The sequence below is a fragment of the Gallinula chloropus genome, assembly GCF_964237585.1.
Source record: "Gallinula chloropus genome assembly, chromosome: 18".
NCBI classification, from domain to species: Eukaryota; Metazoa; Chordata; class Aves; order Gruiformes; family Rallidae; genus Gallinula; species Gallinula chloropus.
The window spans coordinates 4,999,714-5,017,347 of record NC_140103.1 but is presented as its reverse complement, the minus strand read 5'-3'; the positions used below and the strand labels follow the sequence as shown (position 1 = coordinate 5,017,347).

At 48.0% G+C, this 17,634-nt stretch overlaps 2 protein-coding genes across 2 annotated transcripts in view; one reads left to right on the top strand and one right to left on the bottom strand.

Moving 5' to 3' along the window:
* Positions 1 to 4,493: 4,493 nt before the first annotated feature.
* On the bottom strand, positions 4,494 to 7,624 carry SPACA9 (sperm acrosome associated 9; the record flags this gene model as incomplete). Its single annotated transcript, XM_084272701.1, has 3 exons — positions 4,494 to 4,863; positions 5,381 to 5,583; positions 7,481 to 7,624. 3 exons carry the CDS (start codon positions 7,622 to 7,624, stop codon positions 4,494 to 4,496), a joined length of 717 nt encoding a protein of 238 aa, XP_084128827.1.
* A 970-nt stretch (positions 7,625 to 8,594) lies between these two features.
* AK8 (adenylate kinase 8) overlaps positions 8,595 to 17,634 on the top strand; it is a gene marked incomplete at its 5' end in the record, with an annotated part of 70,195 nt that continues 61,155 nt past the window's right edge. Inside the window, 4 exons of the mRNA XM_084272726.1 lie at positions 8,595 to 8,681; positions 11,143 to 11,227; positions 15,182 to 15,231; positions 15,829 to 15,942. Coding sequence (XP_084128852.1) covers positions 8,595 to 8,681; positions 11,143 to 11,227; positions 15,182 to 15,231; positions 15,829 to 15,942 — 336 coding nt within the window. The remainder of the gene's footprint in view (positions 8,682 to 11,142; positions 11,228 to 15,181; positions 15,232 to 15,828; positions 15,943 to 17,634) is intronic.

Here is a 17,634-nt window from a genome sequence, read left to right as displayed (position 1 = left end):
GCACTACTCTGCGTTACATTCCCTGCAAGCCCAGCTCTTTGGGACCTGGCCGGGCTGCAATCAAACATGCAGGAACATGGTTGGTATCGAAGTGTCATCCAAGGTATGTGCAGCACAGAGCCCATCAGGGGTTCTGCCTGGTTTTGCTTGGGGTGTTTTGCTTAGAACTCGCTTTTCTGCGTCCAGACTTTTTTCCTTCTGTGAGGAAATGCCATAACCAACAGCATGCTGGTGTAACCCAAACTGCCAACACTTTGGCACTGCAAATCTGCTTAGTGGCTTTCTGCGTGGCAGTGTTTGCATAGAGACTAGTCAGTAATTAGCCAAATTAATAGCTGAAAACTTCAAAGACTGGTTTGCAAAGCTGGGGACACACTCAGAAGCTGGCCAGCTCGCTCAGTCTCCTCTGTACCTGCTCAGGAGTCCCTGTGCACACAGGGCAGTTTCTCAGGCCAAAGGGAACTTTGGGACTGTTTTTACTCTGAGTTTAACCTGCTTCTTACAGTTATTCGCTTATTTTGCCCTGTCTTGTTTCCAGCTTGGCACTCTTACTGTCTTGCTGTGTTTTTTGGAGTTTGGGGTGTTTTTTCCCCCCGAATCAAGGAGTATTAGGAAGGTTGCTCAAAGCAATTTAGCAGTTCATCCATGAACCTCAGCATTCCCATAAGGACCGAGTATAATTCTTAGCTTTGAAGAAAGTGAGGGAAGGTGATGGCATGGGGGTTGTACAGACTGTTCGGGGACACAGTGTTTGGGTTGGGTGACACAAAATTGTTTCTGTGCCTTCTGCAGTGAACAGGCACTTCTGTTTCCTGAATTTCAAGTATCTTTGCTGATTGATCCTGATTTATGGGAGATGCTCGACTGCCCCTGCCAGGCTGGATTTTAAGAGTAAGTGGTTACAAAATCGATCGTAGACTTTCAGCAGTTGAGTTACGTGCAGGATAATGGTCGGTGTGAAGTGGCGCTACCTCCCCTCGCAGTGACTTCAGCCTCCTCACATGCTGAGGCCACCGAGCTCAGCGATCTGGGGGAGAAGCCCCCAGCTCACCGGGGAGCCCATAGATGCCTCCGCACCTGGGGACACGGCGGGGCGGGTGCGGAGCCCTGGGGATGGGGGCTTCGCTGCCGTGCGAGGGGCGCGCGGGAGCAGCGCTGGGTCGGAACTCTCTAAAAGCTGCTCCTAAGAGTCTGTGCCCCTGGACCCTCCTGGGAGCCCGAGCTGGGGAGAGGCCGGGCGGCGGCAGGTACTCTCTGCTCGTCCCGCTCGCCCTGCCCGCTCTGCCCGCGGCGTTTCCCAGACGCGGCCACTAGAGGCCCCACGAAGCTGCCACTTGGTTCCGTGTCGGCTTTTGGGATGCTGTTTCCCCCCTTGCCCTGACTCGTCCCCTCTCGCGTTCCCTTAGCAGCCCACCGACCCCCCACACTTGCTCCTCAGGCCGGGCGGGCTGAGCTACACCCCATCCTCTCAGCCTCCGAGAACTCGGGAACCAGATAATTCCTATCAGGAGTATTTCGGGCTGCTTTGGGGCTGACAAAAGCCTGGTTTGACCCTTAGCGGAATGCAGGGGAGCTCAGAGCTGATTTGCAGCCTGCAGCCCCCAGGATTATGATGAGATCATCGGCCTGAATCTCTTATTTCAGTCTTTGAACCAAAAAAAGCCACACTTATTCCCTGGACTCACTGACAGTTGCCTGGGTAAGTCAGTTTGGGGCCCTGCCTGGCTGTTCACTCTGTCTTGGGATTTCACAGAGGCTGAAGTAAAACTTTATCGTGCTTCTGTGTGTGGCGTTTACACCCTGTTTATGTAAATTCTTCAAACAGCTTGATTTGTAGTAGAGAAAAACAATTCATGCCGTTATCTTTGTGTCTTTTGAAGTGTCCATCCACTCTGGAAAAGGAGAACTTGTATGGAAATTAAGTAATTTGTCTGGAGGTTTTTGTGAGACTTTGCAGTCTTCCAGCAGATTCTGGTCATGTCATTACCAAGCCTCAGACTGCAGGTTTTATGTGCTTGTTTTTCTGCTCATGTCTTAAAATCCTGGCTGCTAAGACTCATGGAAAGGATGGGGCTAGGTTAGGAGCTGATTTGAAGGTTTGGGAACTGTATTTATCAAGTGTATCACAACCTTTGTCACATAGGAACCAACAACATTGGTGCTCCGAATGGCAGGGTTGGGAGGTGATCGACAGGGATCGGTGGGACCATTCTGATGGGCAACGTGCTGTACTGGGAATCCTGAAAGCAAACTACAGCTGGGTGGGTAATTCTAGTCTCATCAGAGTGAGGAAGGTTGGGACTAAGATCTGGAAATAGCAGCTCTTGTGTCCCCAACACTTGTCATCTTTTCATCTACATAGCACGTCCTTGTTCTGAAAAACTTTCCAAGCTGGCAGCTGCCACTGGACTCTTGTCTTTGCCACATGAAACACAATAGGGCAGCTGTGAGCTGCTTTGATTTTTTTCTGCCTGAAGTTGCCTCTGCAACGGGGCTCTCAAATAAAGCCCAAGAGGGTGACGGTTACGTTCTGCTGGCCATGGCCCCAGGAGTCTCCCTGGGACCTCAGGAAGCTTCGTTACTGTGTTGAGGTCACCGAGGTTCACTTCAGTTGGATCATGTCGCCTCCTAAAAATAGGCTTGTACCCCAGAGCAGAGGGATGAGTTACCTCTGGCACACAGAGGGATGTGTTACACAGCAATGCACAGGCATGCAAAAGCAGGTGGGGTTATGTGAGGAAACAAGTGGGCCTGCAAACGCTTCCTGTTTCATCTGAACCATCCTTTCTATTAATTCTCCTTTTTTGGCAGCTTGTTGCCAAAATCTGGTCGTCTTAAGGCAAAAAGCTTTCTCACAATTCCAGCAAATCGAGCTGGGTATGCAAGGGGAAATTGTTTATTCAGGAGTTTCTTCCTCCAGGAAGCAAAGGACGGGAGCTAATTTGCCCATGGAATGTGAAAAGAGCAGCCACGTACAGGGATGACACCCATGATTTTGAGATCTTTAGTTTGTTGTTAACAGTGCTGGAATAAAAGTGCCACCAAAAACATGTGTCAGCTCCAGAGAATGGGGAGAGCCCGGGAGGCTGCTGAGCCTCCCTAAGCAGGCTGGGAAGAAAGCCATGTCCAGCTTTGCAAAGTGCTGGAGTAACAGCAGCATGAGGCTGTTTCAAATGCCTTGGCTCAGACATGGTAACTCACCGTTTGAAAAGGAACGACCTGCAAACGGCCCCAGCTTTCATAGAATCCCAGACTGGTCTGGGTTGGAAGGGACCCCAAGGATCACACAGTTCCAACCCCCCTGCCACAGGCAGGGACACCAACCTCCAGGCCTGGAGCTACATAAGGTTGACCAGGACCCCATCCAACCTGGCCCTGAACACCCCCAGGTCACCCACCCCCTCTCTGGGCAGCCAGTTCCAGCCTCTCACCACTCTCTCTGGAAAAAACTTCTCCCTAATATCTCATCTCACCCTTCCCTCCTCCAGCTTCACTCCATCCCCCTTGTCCTGCCAGTCTCTGCCCTTTAACAAGCTGATTTCCCTCCTGTTCCTCTGCTCCCTTCAGGTACTGGGAGGCTGCAGTGAGGTCCCCCCACAGCCTTCTCTTCCCCAGGCCGAACAGGCCCAGCTCTCTGAGTCTCTCTGCTCCCACTAGATTCCCGTGGAGCATATCAACTAGAAATGACTGTGTCAGCTTTGCAGAGCTCTAGGGGGACCAGGGGTGTTTTGTTCAGGTTTGGATATTGCCATTATGCCAAGTAAGTGCAAAATGAAACTTGTTCTCTTTTACATCTCTAGCTCTGACCACGCAGGAGTCAAACGGGTCTAAGGGATGATGTTTTCTGCATGGTGTTTGCTGGCAATGGTGGGAGGTCCTGCAAGAAGGATGCAGCAGAGCATCATCAGTGCAGCTAAAGCACACTGACCTTTACTTAGCCAGCTGTGTGTAAGGGGACACCGTGAGTGTCCTGTAGACTTTGATTCTTTGGTCCAGAGAACCTGGCAATTTCAACAGGGGTGAGGGAACTTTAGGGACAAGTCTAAATCTTGAACAGATGTCTGAATCCACAGCGAGAGGCCTTTGCTGCTCTGCATCACATCCTGCAGGTGAGTGAAGGGCTGCTCCTCGGAAAGGAGCCTGAGAGTAAAGTAAGTCTTTAAAGTGAGTCTGAGTAAAATCCCCTTTCCCATAAGATTCCTGTCCGAGAGATCAGAACCTGATGGTCCCTGACTATGCCCTGTTCTCACCGCAGCACTGGTCAGAGGGACCAGCTGTGGAGCTGCAGCTATTTCTGTTGGATACAACTTTTAGGAGGAGAGTGGAAACATCACCATGGGAAGAAGTATGTATGGACCTGTCCAAGGCTGGCTTCCAGGGCTCACCCTGCAGAAAGTGGGCTCGGAGAGGGAGGATCATAGCATTCATTTCACTGGGTTTAATCAGCCATCCAATTGAAGGTGGTGAGCAGAAGATGCATGAACTTCGGCCCGTTAAAAGGCATGTCTACCTGGTGGCTTCCAGGAACCCTTGAGTTTCCCACTGTGATTTTCTGTGTCATGCAGGTGCTTCTTCTGGACATGCTCACTCCCCTGCCCTGGTGCCTTATCTCTGTTACTTGTTGAGGTTGGAGCTTCAAGCTGCACAGGAGGAGTCTGGGAAGTGCCTGCGCTAACAAGTGCATCCTGGGGTGCCCTCTTCTCAGAGACGGCACTCCCACCACTCCTGTGCTGCAGTAGCTTCTCAGTGTGGGTTACCCACTCCTTCATGCAGTCTAGAACGATGGGGATGAGGCTCACCACGCCTCCGTAACGATTCTTCGCTTCATCACAGCTCAGGTGATTCACAACGTCATGGGGGTATCTGTGGAGCAGAAGGAAACAACTGGCAGAGTCGTTCCAGCAACCCCAGTGAGCCCACGGAGCTGAGACCCCCCGGGGAGGAGCAGAGATGCACAAAGGCACAGGTAGAATTACACCTTGAGTGGGGCCAAACACGCCATCCTGGCTGCTGGGCCAGGTCTGGAAGAGTTTGGGAGCTGGCACAGATGCTGGCCCCACAGGAGTTAGCTATGTGCAGAGCAGGAGCAGGGAGGAGGAGGAGAACTGCCTGAGCATTGCCTGGGCTTCCAGGGTGCTGACCTGCCTGTACACGTCCTTCTGAGCTCTAGTACAACGAATGAATGAGCCAACCAGCCCCTCTTCTTGTGAATGGAGGCAGCAACATGTTCCCAGCAGCTGGAATAGTAAGGTGAGGAGCACCTTGTACCCCCTCTACAGCCAGAGAGGTGTTGTGCCAGCCCTGATGGAGAAGTCACTCCTGTGACAGTCCCCCAGCACCGGCACTTGCCTCAAAGAAACTCAGCTGATGAGGGACCTACTTGGCTCGGATGGTGCTCAGGTCGTTGCCGTGGGTGAGGAGCATCTTGCATCTCTCCAGAATGCCGGTGGTGACGCTGTTACCGGAATACACGGCTTCCAGCCTGTGGCAGAGCCTGCTCAGATCACTGCAGATGTTGAGGAACATGCTGAGGATGCGGCGGTCTGTGGAGTTGTTACAGTGATGGTCCAGGTAGGACTGTACCTGTACGTGGGAAAGACACGACAAGGGTCACACGCTTTGTGCTGCAAAGCTGCTTTGGGTGGTGATGAGGAGCTGCTGCTGCTTGTGGCTCGGCAGATGTGGGCTGCTCTGGGAACTGCAATACATGGCTGGGTAGGAAGGTTTCCTGAGCACACCTGGGATCTTTCCTTTCCTTCCTCATGGCTGAAGAAGGCTGGGGTGATGGACCTGCTCGTCAGCACACCCAGAAAAAGTCCTCCCTCTTTGAAGAGGCCAAACCCACATCTCCCCCCTGAGCACTGCCAAGCAGGCTCTGCATGAGGGGATTTGTCTCTCCGCTCTGAGCTGAGCACCCTCTGCTGCAGAGGAGTGGGTGGGAAGGCCAAAATGGGACCAGTTTGGAGCAACAGTGCAGATGTCCACACACACATTCCTCATGGTCCTTTATTTGGCACCATTGGAGTGACCACAATCTAAACCCATTTAACCTAAATCACCCTTCCTACCCTGCGACACCATCAATACTTCCTGTTGGCCTTGAGCACGAGTGAACACGTTGTGTGACAAAGTGTCTTCTCCAAAGAAATCACAGGCACTTCAGGCATGAGTGGTCAGAGTACAAACTACTGAGGGGCTGGCTGGCAGTGCCGGGCTCTGACACCTGCCATGCTTTCTGTAAGGTTTCAAGACAAGAGCAAAGTAGCTGTTCCAATGCCGGTACGGGCTCTGCATGTGGAAAAGCCACACTCTGTGCCTGGGCAAAGCCTCAGCAGGTTTGCAAGGGAAATAAAACCCGGCCCCTAAGGGTCCGTTTCTATGTCAGATTCTTCCTCCCTTGCTGACACCTGTGTCTCTGTGAGTGGTGGGATCTTTTATTGCTGCCATCACCAGAAATAGTCCTAAAGAGGAAAGCATTTTAGCCTGGATGCTCACTGATGGGATGACAGGGCTCTTCTTTCTCTCCACACCTGTGGAGGTTTCACCCCCCCAGAAGCAGGTCTCCCACCCCTGCCAAGCAGCAGAGCCAAAAGCTCAGTCAATACTATGGAAACAGCAGCACTTCTGAAAACAGGATACTGCTGTACAAAACTTAATGGCTGGTTTTGGAAAAAAAAGGGGCTTAATGCAATGTTTGACTCAATCCTTTTCAATGTTACGAGCAAAGCCCCTGTACTAGAGAGAGTCAGCCCTCAGAAAAGGCAACCAGCTCCCTTCTGTGTCCTAACCCTAATGATAGTTTGGCTTTCGCACCAGCTTTGGCATCCATCTGGGTTTTGTGCCTGGGTTCCGTGCTCTCTCATCCACAGTTCTAAATTTATTCAGAGTTTTTCTCCTTCCCCTTCTGTCTGCCAGTGGTCCAAGTTCTCTGCTCTACTTAAAACACCCCGTGTTATAAAAATTCCAAGACAATTCACTTACCAGCCCAGGAAGCCCATAGCCCACTTGGGACTTTCATCCCTCAATCCATCATCCCACCTCTGTAACACAGCCATTATTTTTAATAAGCACTATAGAAAGATACAGCAGCACCAATACCAGGGGGAAGAGGCAAGCCTGCTGGTTACTGCAAGTTAAGGCTTACAGATTCCATGTGCAGCTGGGGAAGGAGGGTTGGTTTGATTGTTTTCTTGTACCCTGCATTCCTGGCTGTGCCTCAGCAGCAAAAGGAGGGGGTTAAACCAAATGATAAAGCGATGCTCAGCAATGAAATTCCTTCTCTGTGAATGGGAAGACCTAACGCAGGGGTTCCTCTCCCCTTTGGCGCTGGTTTGCAGTGTTAGACACAAATGTTACCAGAGAGGTTTTGTGCAACCTTCCCCGAGTGAAAACACTGCTTCATCTCGGAACCAGACCCACGACGGCGCCGCCTGGGTCCCTGTTCTCACCCGCAGCGACCTCTGTGCTGAATGCTTTGTACCTGGCCGATGCTTGCCACGGGTCTGATCAGGTCATGGGCATTCTCTCGGGCGCGTTGCAGTGCTCCGATAAATGTAAACTGCTGCTGCAGGAAGAGCTTGTAGTTCTGCTTTATGTTTCTCAGAGCCTCTTTTGCCTCATTCATGTTTCCCCCCGGCTGGATTATGGGAGAGAAGGAGAGAGGGGAAGCTGGTTTTTAGAAATGAGGCGATTCCACGTGTGTAAATCTGCTCTTCACCTGTGTCGGGATCGTGGGGGTGAGAGGAAAACTTTTTAAAAAAGGGAAAAAAAAGAGGAAAAAGAAGGGAAAAAAAGAGAAGATATATCGTGTCAAAGCTCGGCAGTCCCAGAGCCCCAAGCAGTAAGTCAATGAGGTAGTAACGATGCTGCGAAAAGAGGTAGAGAACCCGGAGGGGACCACTGACAATCAGATGCCATAAACCCCGGTGGGTCTGTGAGCGTGACGCGGCCATGCATCAAGCGCGGCGCCGTGAAGGGGCCGCAGGGAGCGGTGGCGGCTCTTACCGACTAACCCCACCGCCCGGGCAGCTGCAGGGCTCTCGCAGGGCGCGAACCCGGCTCGGCGGCAGCGTGTCGCGGCGGGGCTGGTCCCTGCCCGCCCGCGGAGGGGTCAGCCGGCGGCGCCCCGTTCCCCGGCGCTTCGCGGGGAAGCCTTGCCCGCACCCCCCCGCATCCCCCGGGCCCCGCGCTGAGGGGGTCTCGCCCGCACCCCCTTCCCCGCTCCACCCCCTCCCCGGTAGCTCAGCCCAGCCCAGCCCAGCGGCTCCTACCGGCCGGCGCGGCCCGGCGGAGGCAGCGGCGGCCCCGCCGAGAGGGGCCGGTGCGGGCAGCTGCTGCCTGGGCTGAGCGGGCGCCCCTGCGCCTCCCGCCGCGCCGCCGTCTCCCTGGCAACCGCGTCACGGTCTCCCTGGCAACCGCGCTGCCGCCGCGCTCCACCGTCCCGTCGCTGTTCGATGGCGTCAAACCCACCACCTCGGTGGTCACTCCCCTCTCCTCTGCCTCGCTGAGTGGAACGGGGCCTTTCCGCGTCTCGGAGTGATGACGGCATCCCTAGCAACGCGGCGACGCGGCGGGGACGGTCGCTAAGGGCGGCCATGGACGACGCCGCCGCCCGGCCGTGGCCGCCGCCGCCGTCGGTGGGCATCTACGCGGAGGAGCGGGAGCTGTTCCAGCTCCTGCAGGTGAACGGGCCGCGCCCGCCCTGGGTGCGCCGCGGGGGTGGCTTGGCGGGCGGGGGGCAGCGAGGGGTGATCCCCGGTCCGGTCTTATCGCGGGGAGGCCGCTTTCCTCACGGCATCTGCGTTGCCGCCCGAGGGGAGGGGCGGCCGTTTCCCCCAGCGACCGGTACCGGGCTCGCGTGGGAAGGCGGGGGGGGGGGGTGGGTGGTGTCCCCGTGTGAGGGGGCGTGCACCGGCCGAGCGCCTTCTTAATTAGTTCATTACTTTAATTAAGTCCTTCGGCAGCAGCCTGGCGAGTGTCAGCCTCCGTGCGTGTCGGGCTTCGGCGGTAGCAAGCGGCAGTGAAGGGAGAAGCGGCTTGGCGGGGGTGGGGGGGTCAGGGGCAGGAGGAGGAGGAAACAAGCGCGGGAAAAGCCGGGATGAAGGTTTGGTTCTTACCGAGACACGAGCGGGTGAGGCAGCGTACCCCCGGGTCACCGTTACCCGGCTACCCTCCTTTCCCCCGGGGCTGCCGGCGTGGCCTTTCCGCGGCTGGGAGCGAGCGGGCTGCGGGCGGCCGCGGAGCGCCCGGGGAGAGCGGGGGCTGTTTCCCTGCCTTGAGGAGGGGGCGGCTGGGTCGGGAGAAGAAGCCCCCGTGCAGGGCAGGGCGGGGACACGACTCTGCGGGGCACAGAGTATCGGGGCTGTGCCCAGAGCTTCACTAGAGAGACCCCCGGGTACCACCACTCCTCACTCCCTTGCTGCAGGATGAGGCCTCTCTGCTCTCCAAATCTCCCTGGAAAACACCCACGCTCTGTTTTTTCCTTTATTTTCTCCTCATATATTGAAATGTAACTTCATTTAAACGCAACTTCGAGGCTGGTTAGCACGACCAGCATTGCATAATGTTTATTCACGGGACCCCGGGGCTTTGCGTGCCGGGGGGAGGCATTGAGAGCAGCTGTGGCTCCTCAGGGCTTTACCCAGCCTTGGTCTCTTTCCCTGCCACACCAGTGTTGTGCCAACGCACAGTCGAACCCAGCTGGAAACGATCATCCTGACTGTAAACACTGAAAAGAACCTCAAGCTGTGAAATGTGAAGTGTGAGACTCAAACTGCAACCCCCCTTCCCAGAACTGAACAGAGCCGTGTGGGTACAATTAAACAGGGTAAAAGGAAGCACGTGTGGAAGTGCTGGGGGGATCTGGGCACAAAGTATTTGGTGGTATCGATTGGTACCAGCCTGAACAGTTATTTAAGACCAAATTTTCTGTCCTCTGCATTGAAAGCTGCTGCTAACCCCAGTGCCAAGTTGTGAGTTCTCAGCTTAAATATTACTGGAAAGTAATGATTTTTAAATGAGCTTCTAATAGGAATATTGTTATGCTGTGTGCTGCCCAGACCTCGAAGCATTGGAACTTACACATGTAACAGGGAAACTGAGTGGTTTAAATAGTCTAATGAAGTGGATGAAGCAGAAAACAGGCTGCTCTAATAACAGACAATCAGTTGGTTATAACATTTTATCGACTGTACTGGCATTACAGAATTTACTTGCAAATATTAAGGTGTTATGAGTGGTTCTTGGGAAAGGGCATCCTCTTCTAGTGTGAGCACTTCATGATCTAAGACAGAACATTAGTTGCTGCTGATGTTTTAGGTTTAATTTTCTAATTGTGGAATCCTTGGCTGTGCTGAAATGCCTTGGAAGAGAATCTGTGGAGTCGGGGTTTCCCGGTGTTCCTCCTTTCTCTGCCCATGAAGCTACAATCCTCCTGGAAATCAGCAGGACATCCCCGCTGCTGTCCGTGGGAGCTGAAGCAAGGCCCTGTATAACCTCAAGCATTTAATATGAAAATGGGCTCCAAAATAGACGTTCAAGGCAATGCTTTAAGCCTTTCCTCCTTCCCCCCCCCCCCCCCCCCCCCCCCACCTCTTTTCGCGTGGGAGGAGGACTAGGTGTGGTTCCAGAGGTGAATGTGCTGATTTTGTGGTTTAGCTCGGTTGTTGGGTTTTGTGCTTTGTGCAGTTTCTGTCTGTTCTGCAGTCCCTGGGCTGGTGGGAAACTTGTGGTAGTGTGTTTGAGAAGGAGCTTTAACTTGCCCTGCAGAGATACTTGCTGAACTTGACTGTGTTTGGAAACCCCCTTGGATGGTTTTTGTGTCAGTGCTGACTCTACCCTTGTCTATACCAGGCTGCTCAAGCCAAACCTTTCTGGTGTCTGTATGTATTGTAAATACACTATAGCAAATGGGTTGGGTTTGGGGTTTTTTTGGGGGGGAGGGCAATTTTCTGACTGTGCTTCATTTTTTCAGCATCTAAAATAGGTTTCATAGTCTCAATTTTCTTTATGACAGGGACCTTCAGAGAATGAATAAGCATTTACAAACCCTTTTAAGGTCCTCAGTGTAACATTGGTGCGAAAACACAATCTAGCATGACTGCATAGCTGGGTTACATTTCCCTCTGTCCTATTTATTTTCAGAACATGCTTGAAGAGCTATTAATTCATAAGCCAGATGATCCTATTCAGTATATGATAGACCATTTAAAGCAAAACAACGATGATGGTAAGTGGAAACTGAGACACTATAAATAGTATTTGTAAACAGCTGGTTGAAAGCTGGGCTGGAATGGCAAATGATGGATAAAACTTTTCAGGCTGTGTCTTGAGGGGAAAAAAAAAAAGAAAAAGGTGAGCATTTTGGAATAGTTATAGGTAAGATGCTTTTAATTTCTTTTTTTAGTGGGTAATCTAATAAAAAATGCACTTTAACAGTTATAACAATGAAACCCTCTAAGGGAATAACAAAGAGTTCTAGTGTATCAATTATTAATGTGTTCTGTGCCCCATCTGATATTTCCTGTTGTCTTTAAGCTCGCTAATTACTCCTTTTGTCAGGTGTAAATTTGGTTTCCTATTCTACCTGGGCTGGCAGATTCTCTGGGTTTTGATTAGTTAGTTACTAGCTGCTGTTAATGAGTTCCAGTGCTCAGTGGCATCTCGATGAAGGACCGGTGAGCGTGCCTACTTGTATGTGTAACAAAACCTGGTAAATTGAATAAGCAGCCTGTATCCTGCACAATAAAAGCTTGTACCCTCAATCAACTTGTTTGATTTACAAACCGTTCACCCTTAGGCAGATTATATTTGGCTATGCACAGCTGAACTATCATTTCTGTTCTGCGTGAGCTGTCAGGGAGAGCTGGTGTCACGTTGCTTTGATGTTTCTTGAAAACCGGAGTAAAACCCTTACGGAAGTTCCGCTGCGGCATCTGTGTCCCCGTCCTCCCCAGAGGTGCTGGGAGCTTCCCGTGCTGGCCATCGCATGGATGTGGAGTGGAATGCTGCTGAATATATCTGCCTTTATTTATTTATTAAACAAAATGATGGCCAGCCTTTTCTAACGTGGGCAGCACGAGTAATCAATCTGGTTTATAGACCCGTGGAAAATATGCAGAGGAATTTCATGTGGTTTGATAAAATGCTGGTAAAACCTCTTCACGTTGAGCTCAAATGTGTCCTTAAGCCCCACAGTGTTAGTTGAACAGAACCAGGCAGGTTTCCATTTCACGGCTTCAGTACTTAAAGGCTAAAGATAGAACTACAGCAGTTGTTTGTCAAAGGGAAAACGCTGTCTGCTTTTGGTCTGGAGTAAACCTAAGAGGAGAGGGAAGGAACTCCAATTAAAATTAAAGCCTAAATGTTGTTCTAAGAATAAATTATATGGAAAATAATGTAACAGAAATCTGTAGCAGAGTTGATTTTACTTTTTGATCATGGGGGAAGGTGCTGACTATTTAGAAGAAAAAAAAACCTTATTAAAGCCATCAGTAAAGCAATGAATTTTCATGATCTTGCCTTGCTAGACAGTTTTAGCCCCAGAGAAAATTTCAAACAGATATATGGAAAAGAAGCATTGCATCTATCCCAGGTGTGAAGTTAGAAAGGCTTTTTAATTAATAATGGGATCTAAAATACTCTTAAAAATATAAACAAGTCTAATGATTATAGCATAGGACTGTCTGGAAAATTTCATAGGTCAAATGTGTCGCTGAGTGTTTGTGCTTAAGGCTCTGTGCTATTGTTCTTTCACACCATCCTTCTAAAAGCCTTAAAGAACCATATGAAGCCTGATAATTCCTTCATATACAAGGATGCTAGTTTTCTACGTGGCTTCTTAGTCTGTGCTAAGGGGGCATTTCTGTGAGTTTTTCCTTCACACTCAAACCTCAGAAGTAATGGAAAGACAAAAAAGTTTAGCAAGAACATTCACAATGTACTATGTGCTTCTATGTACTACTATGTACTATGTACTATGTGCTTCTCCTGGTTGACAAAGGATTTTTCTTACAATTTAAGTAAGTTTTGTCATGTTAATATTAATCATATAATCTTTTGGATTTAAATGCAACTCAGTGAGTCCAGATTTTCTTTTGCATTAACCCAGGATTAATTTTATTAGCCCTAAAATAATTGTTGAATGTTAAAATTTACTGTACTTGGAAGAATAAATCCTGTAGCTTCTCATGAAGACTAAACATGGAATGAAGTTTGACTTGTTACTGAAGAAAAGGGCGTTTTATAGGTTTTTCCTGACTTCATTTAGCTGCTGGTTCAGACCTCTGGTATTAAATACTGATTACTTGCTGATTGGAGGGGGTTAAACATTACATACAGTAGTGTCCTGGTTGTGCCCCTGTGTCATATGTTTAGGGAGAATGCTTTAGAGGAGCCTTACAAGTGTGCAAATGAGTAAATCAGTGAATTACGCTGCCCCATCTGCTGCCAGCCACTAAGCAGAGAGAAAACCAGATTTAGTACAAAGTGAGCATTTACAGTAGCCCTGGGCAATATTAAAGCATGATATGGTGTATATAATGGTATGTTTCGTTTTTTATCAAACGTTTGTCCAAGAAAGCTGTGTATTAAAGCTTCAATACCTAAGGGTTTTCTTGTGAATTTTAAATCATGCTCCTAGTTAAACCTCAAAAGGATCTGTGGATGGAAAGGTTTTTTGATTTTCTTTGAAGTGGTTTGAAGAAGTTGATTAGTGTTGGCACCCGAGCACTCTTTTATGACGCTGTTTATAAATAATTCCTGAGTACCGGGCTGGAGTTTCAAGGTGTTAGATTAAAAAAAAAAAAACCCTAGGATTTAATCACATTACATTTGAAAGAAATTAGGTGATAAAAACAGCTGATGTATCCTTTTAAAGTATTTTTCTACATTGTGTACTAGTTCTGTTGCACTTGCAAGAACCAATAAGGGGGGAGTTTTTCTTAAACCTTCCAAGTCAGATAACTTTGTAAAGATGAATCTGTAATTTGGGTTTCATGTATGTTTAAAAATTGCACCTGCCCAATAACTGTTAAGTGCCTAGAAGGGCTCATAAAAATACATTTCACATCCTTCCCTGCCTGCTGCCATCAGACACAGTATCTCCCTTGGTTATCAAGAGCTGAAGAGGGGTTTGGGTGAGTAGATCCCTCCTCTGTTTTGACCGATGTAACTCCTGGTTACTCATCGCTCCCTTCTGCATATGGTCTGTTTTGCTTTGGTTTTTCCCCAAAGTTTGGGGGGGAATATGGGGGGAACATAAAAAAATGGCAGCTTGAGGGATTGCAGCCCAAGGTGTGTTCATGGAAAAAGTCCCAAATGCTTCCCCAGTATCTGTCTTGCCTCTAATTCATTCCCAACAGAGTTTACAAGGATGATGCCTATTGTGTAACTGGTATGCATCAGGCTAAGACTTCCTCAGAACTGGGGTGCAATTTCCCACCTTGCCCCCAAGTGAAAAGAGGGGGACGTGCAGTAGGGAAACACAGGCTACAGAGATGGAGAAATTTAGTTCTAGTGATGGGTAGAAAAATTGAAGGTAGCTGTCAAAAAGGGTAGAGAGAGCGCTTAATTTTGTAATACCTGAATCTCCTTTGAACCCTTACACAACCTATTTAGATGAAACTAGAAAGTGAAATTGCATTTTTTTGGGGGGATGAAAGCCAAAGTAAGAAGTATTTTTTATTACCATACCGTGTAAGGAAGATGAGAGAAGAGATGATCTCCAGAAGACCTGTCCAATCTGTACCATCATATGATTCTAGTCACTTTTAAATAGTCTTGTCCTGCACATAAAAGCTAAAATAATTTTTCATCACAAAATGTGCTAGGTCTAAATGAATGTTTTGGAATAAAAGTCAAACTCGGATAAGGAAATGATTTTATTTTATGCTCTGGTTCATCTACTACACTATTCATGTGTGTAAATTGATAGAGATCTATTATCTTACGTACCTCTTGAAGTGACATATTTAGTCAAAGTATTAATCTCATTGACCATGGAGATTAAAGGACGCTGACTTAGTGTTGCCCTCTCTTTTTTTCCCAGTGGAGCTCAATCCTGAAGTCTCCATTCAGGCAGATTTCCAGATGAGATAATTATTTCATTGGGATTGCATTTATATTAGTGGGGACCTGGTTGGGATGTTCTGCATCTTGACATTCATGTGTTCTTGTTCCATAGCTCCAAGAATTTGTGTGCTTGGTCCACCTGCTTCTGGGAAAACCACAGTTGTAAGTATGCTGCCCTCAGTGTTATCCTAAGGGATGTGCCTCTATATTACACCATGGGTTAAAAGGAAATGTTAGTGAGCTCTGGGGGAACCTGCTGAGGTCGTGGTAGTGATAGTACTGTAACATGACAGAATTCTGCCTGCTTTTTTTCTCCCCAGCTTGTTAGCAGGACTAATTAACCTGGGAGGAGAACCCTCAGGTATTGGGTTTTTTGTGGTATCTCCTTTTTGTGGAGTGCTTCATTTCCATGACCTGTTGTCTCTCATGTCCACTGGTACAGCTTGATTGAAAATGTCAAAGCTGTATTTGAACCATGGAGAAAGCTGACCACAGAAACGTTATGGGTGGTGGTGGGTGGGTGCTTCCTAGGAGGAACACTTTCTTCTTTAAAATCTGCATTATACTGCAGTAGATGAAAAAGAACTTGGCAAAAGCTGCAGATGCTTGAACATCTTTAAGAAACTGCTTCAAGTTATGCATATAATCTGAATACTTAAATGGAAGGCTAGGAAAACACAGTGTCGTTCTGCAGCCTTCTGAAAAACAGCTTCATTTTCTTTCCAAATATTTCCACCTGTGTGTTTTTTCTTTCCTCAGGCGATGTGGCTTTGTAAACATTTGGATGCCATCCGTATCTCTCAGGAGACTTTGTTACTCCAGGAAAGATTAGCGCTGACAAAGGAAGCAAAGGCATATAAAGAAAGAAAAGAGGTGTGTAAGAGGGTATGATAATAGTAGTTCTCATGTCACAGAAGGGGAATTACACAGCGTTGCCGTGATTTCCGCTGCCAAGAGTTGAGCAGATCAGAGTAAATATTCTTACATCTCTGGTGGTTTGTACAGTGGTTTGTGTGTCTGTAGGTACAGGATCTGCCAGAGATGAGGGGTAGCTTCTTCTAGGTTAGAGGATATGAGCGAAGACAGATTGTGTCAGGGCAGGAGAGGGTGATGATGTAATGGTGGTCTTGAGGACATTAACCTTGGACACGAGAGACAGAACTGAAAGAAGCCCCTGTATGTGTGATACATTTTAAAGGAGAGTTCATTATATCATTAAACAAAACATCTCCTGTTTCAGCATGTTTAATAATCTCAATAAGCATTAATCTCTGAGGTCTCCTTCTGTACAAAATGCTCTGGAAGGGATGTACACAAAGAACTTTTTTTTTGATCTGACAGAGCTCCTTAGTTGTGCACGTTTGATTTCTCTGTAGCATGATGCAAATAGCTTGGTGTGTTATCTGAAAAGGAGTGGAACAATCCAGTCAGTTATTGAGAACCCTAGAAGCTCTCAAGCTGAGGCATTAGCAGCCAAATCAGGAGGTTGTTCAGTTCTTGGGGTAATGTGCTTTTCCCAGCTCCAAGCACCCAGTCAGGTTTTTAAATCCATACGTGCTTTGTTGTGGTCCTCCTTACTAATGGTCAATGGAGTTGGTCCAAAGAACATTTCTTCCAGATGTCATGACTCACAGTTTACTTGATCAGTGACATAATTAATTGTCTTGTTATTAAAGGCTAGTGACAAGTAGATCAGAAATATATGGTGGAAGAATATCTGAGTACACAGAGGCATCTCTGCTTCTGATTCCTGCCCTCGTAGCTGGTTCCTCTCTCTGTATGTTAAGGTGTTACACAAATAATAGAATGGAAAAAGTCTGGTTTTCTGTGACTCTGTTTAGCAAGTCTGACGGTTTTAGTTTTTCTTCTTTGTCACCTATGTTCATAAACATTGAAGCAATTTCATATCTTTGAGAATTCTACACCCCTACTAAATTTGATTTGAATTGTCTAAAAGATTTGTAATTTGCTGAACTAGTAGATGGTGTGATATATAGATATATTTTTTTTGGTCCTTAGAAAATTAGACTGAAAATGGGGTAGTGTTTATTACATTAAATAAGCAAGTTAAGTTTGAAGATACCAGGAATAACACACTTAAAGATCTGAAAGGAAAGAGTTCATTGAACTTGCTGAACTTACTGAAGGTCTGCTTTTGGCTGGGGATGATGTAAAATGATTCTTATCAAGAATATGTACTTTGAAACCTTCCTTCTAATTATTAAAGATTGTTTTGCTAGGTTCATAAATTTCAACTTGGAGGGGGAGAATTTAAAACAAAAATTCCCTTTGGTTTAATTACTGTAATTATTAACATATTTCAGACTGTACGGATGCACTTTCAAGGGTGTCCTTTTGGGCTTATTTGATTTAAAAAGATGGATGGTGTGGAAGATGAAAGTCAAAAATGTCAAGGCTAATCAGGTAGTAAGAAGTGCCCGAAGAGCAGAGGCTGGTGGTGGTTTAGCACTGTGCAGTTTCCCTTTGGTTTCGATATGTTAGATCCTAGAAGAACATTTTCTCTAAATCATTTCTTTTGTTCTTTTATATGAGTTTGATTCTTCA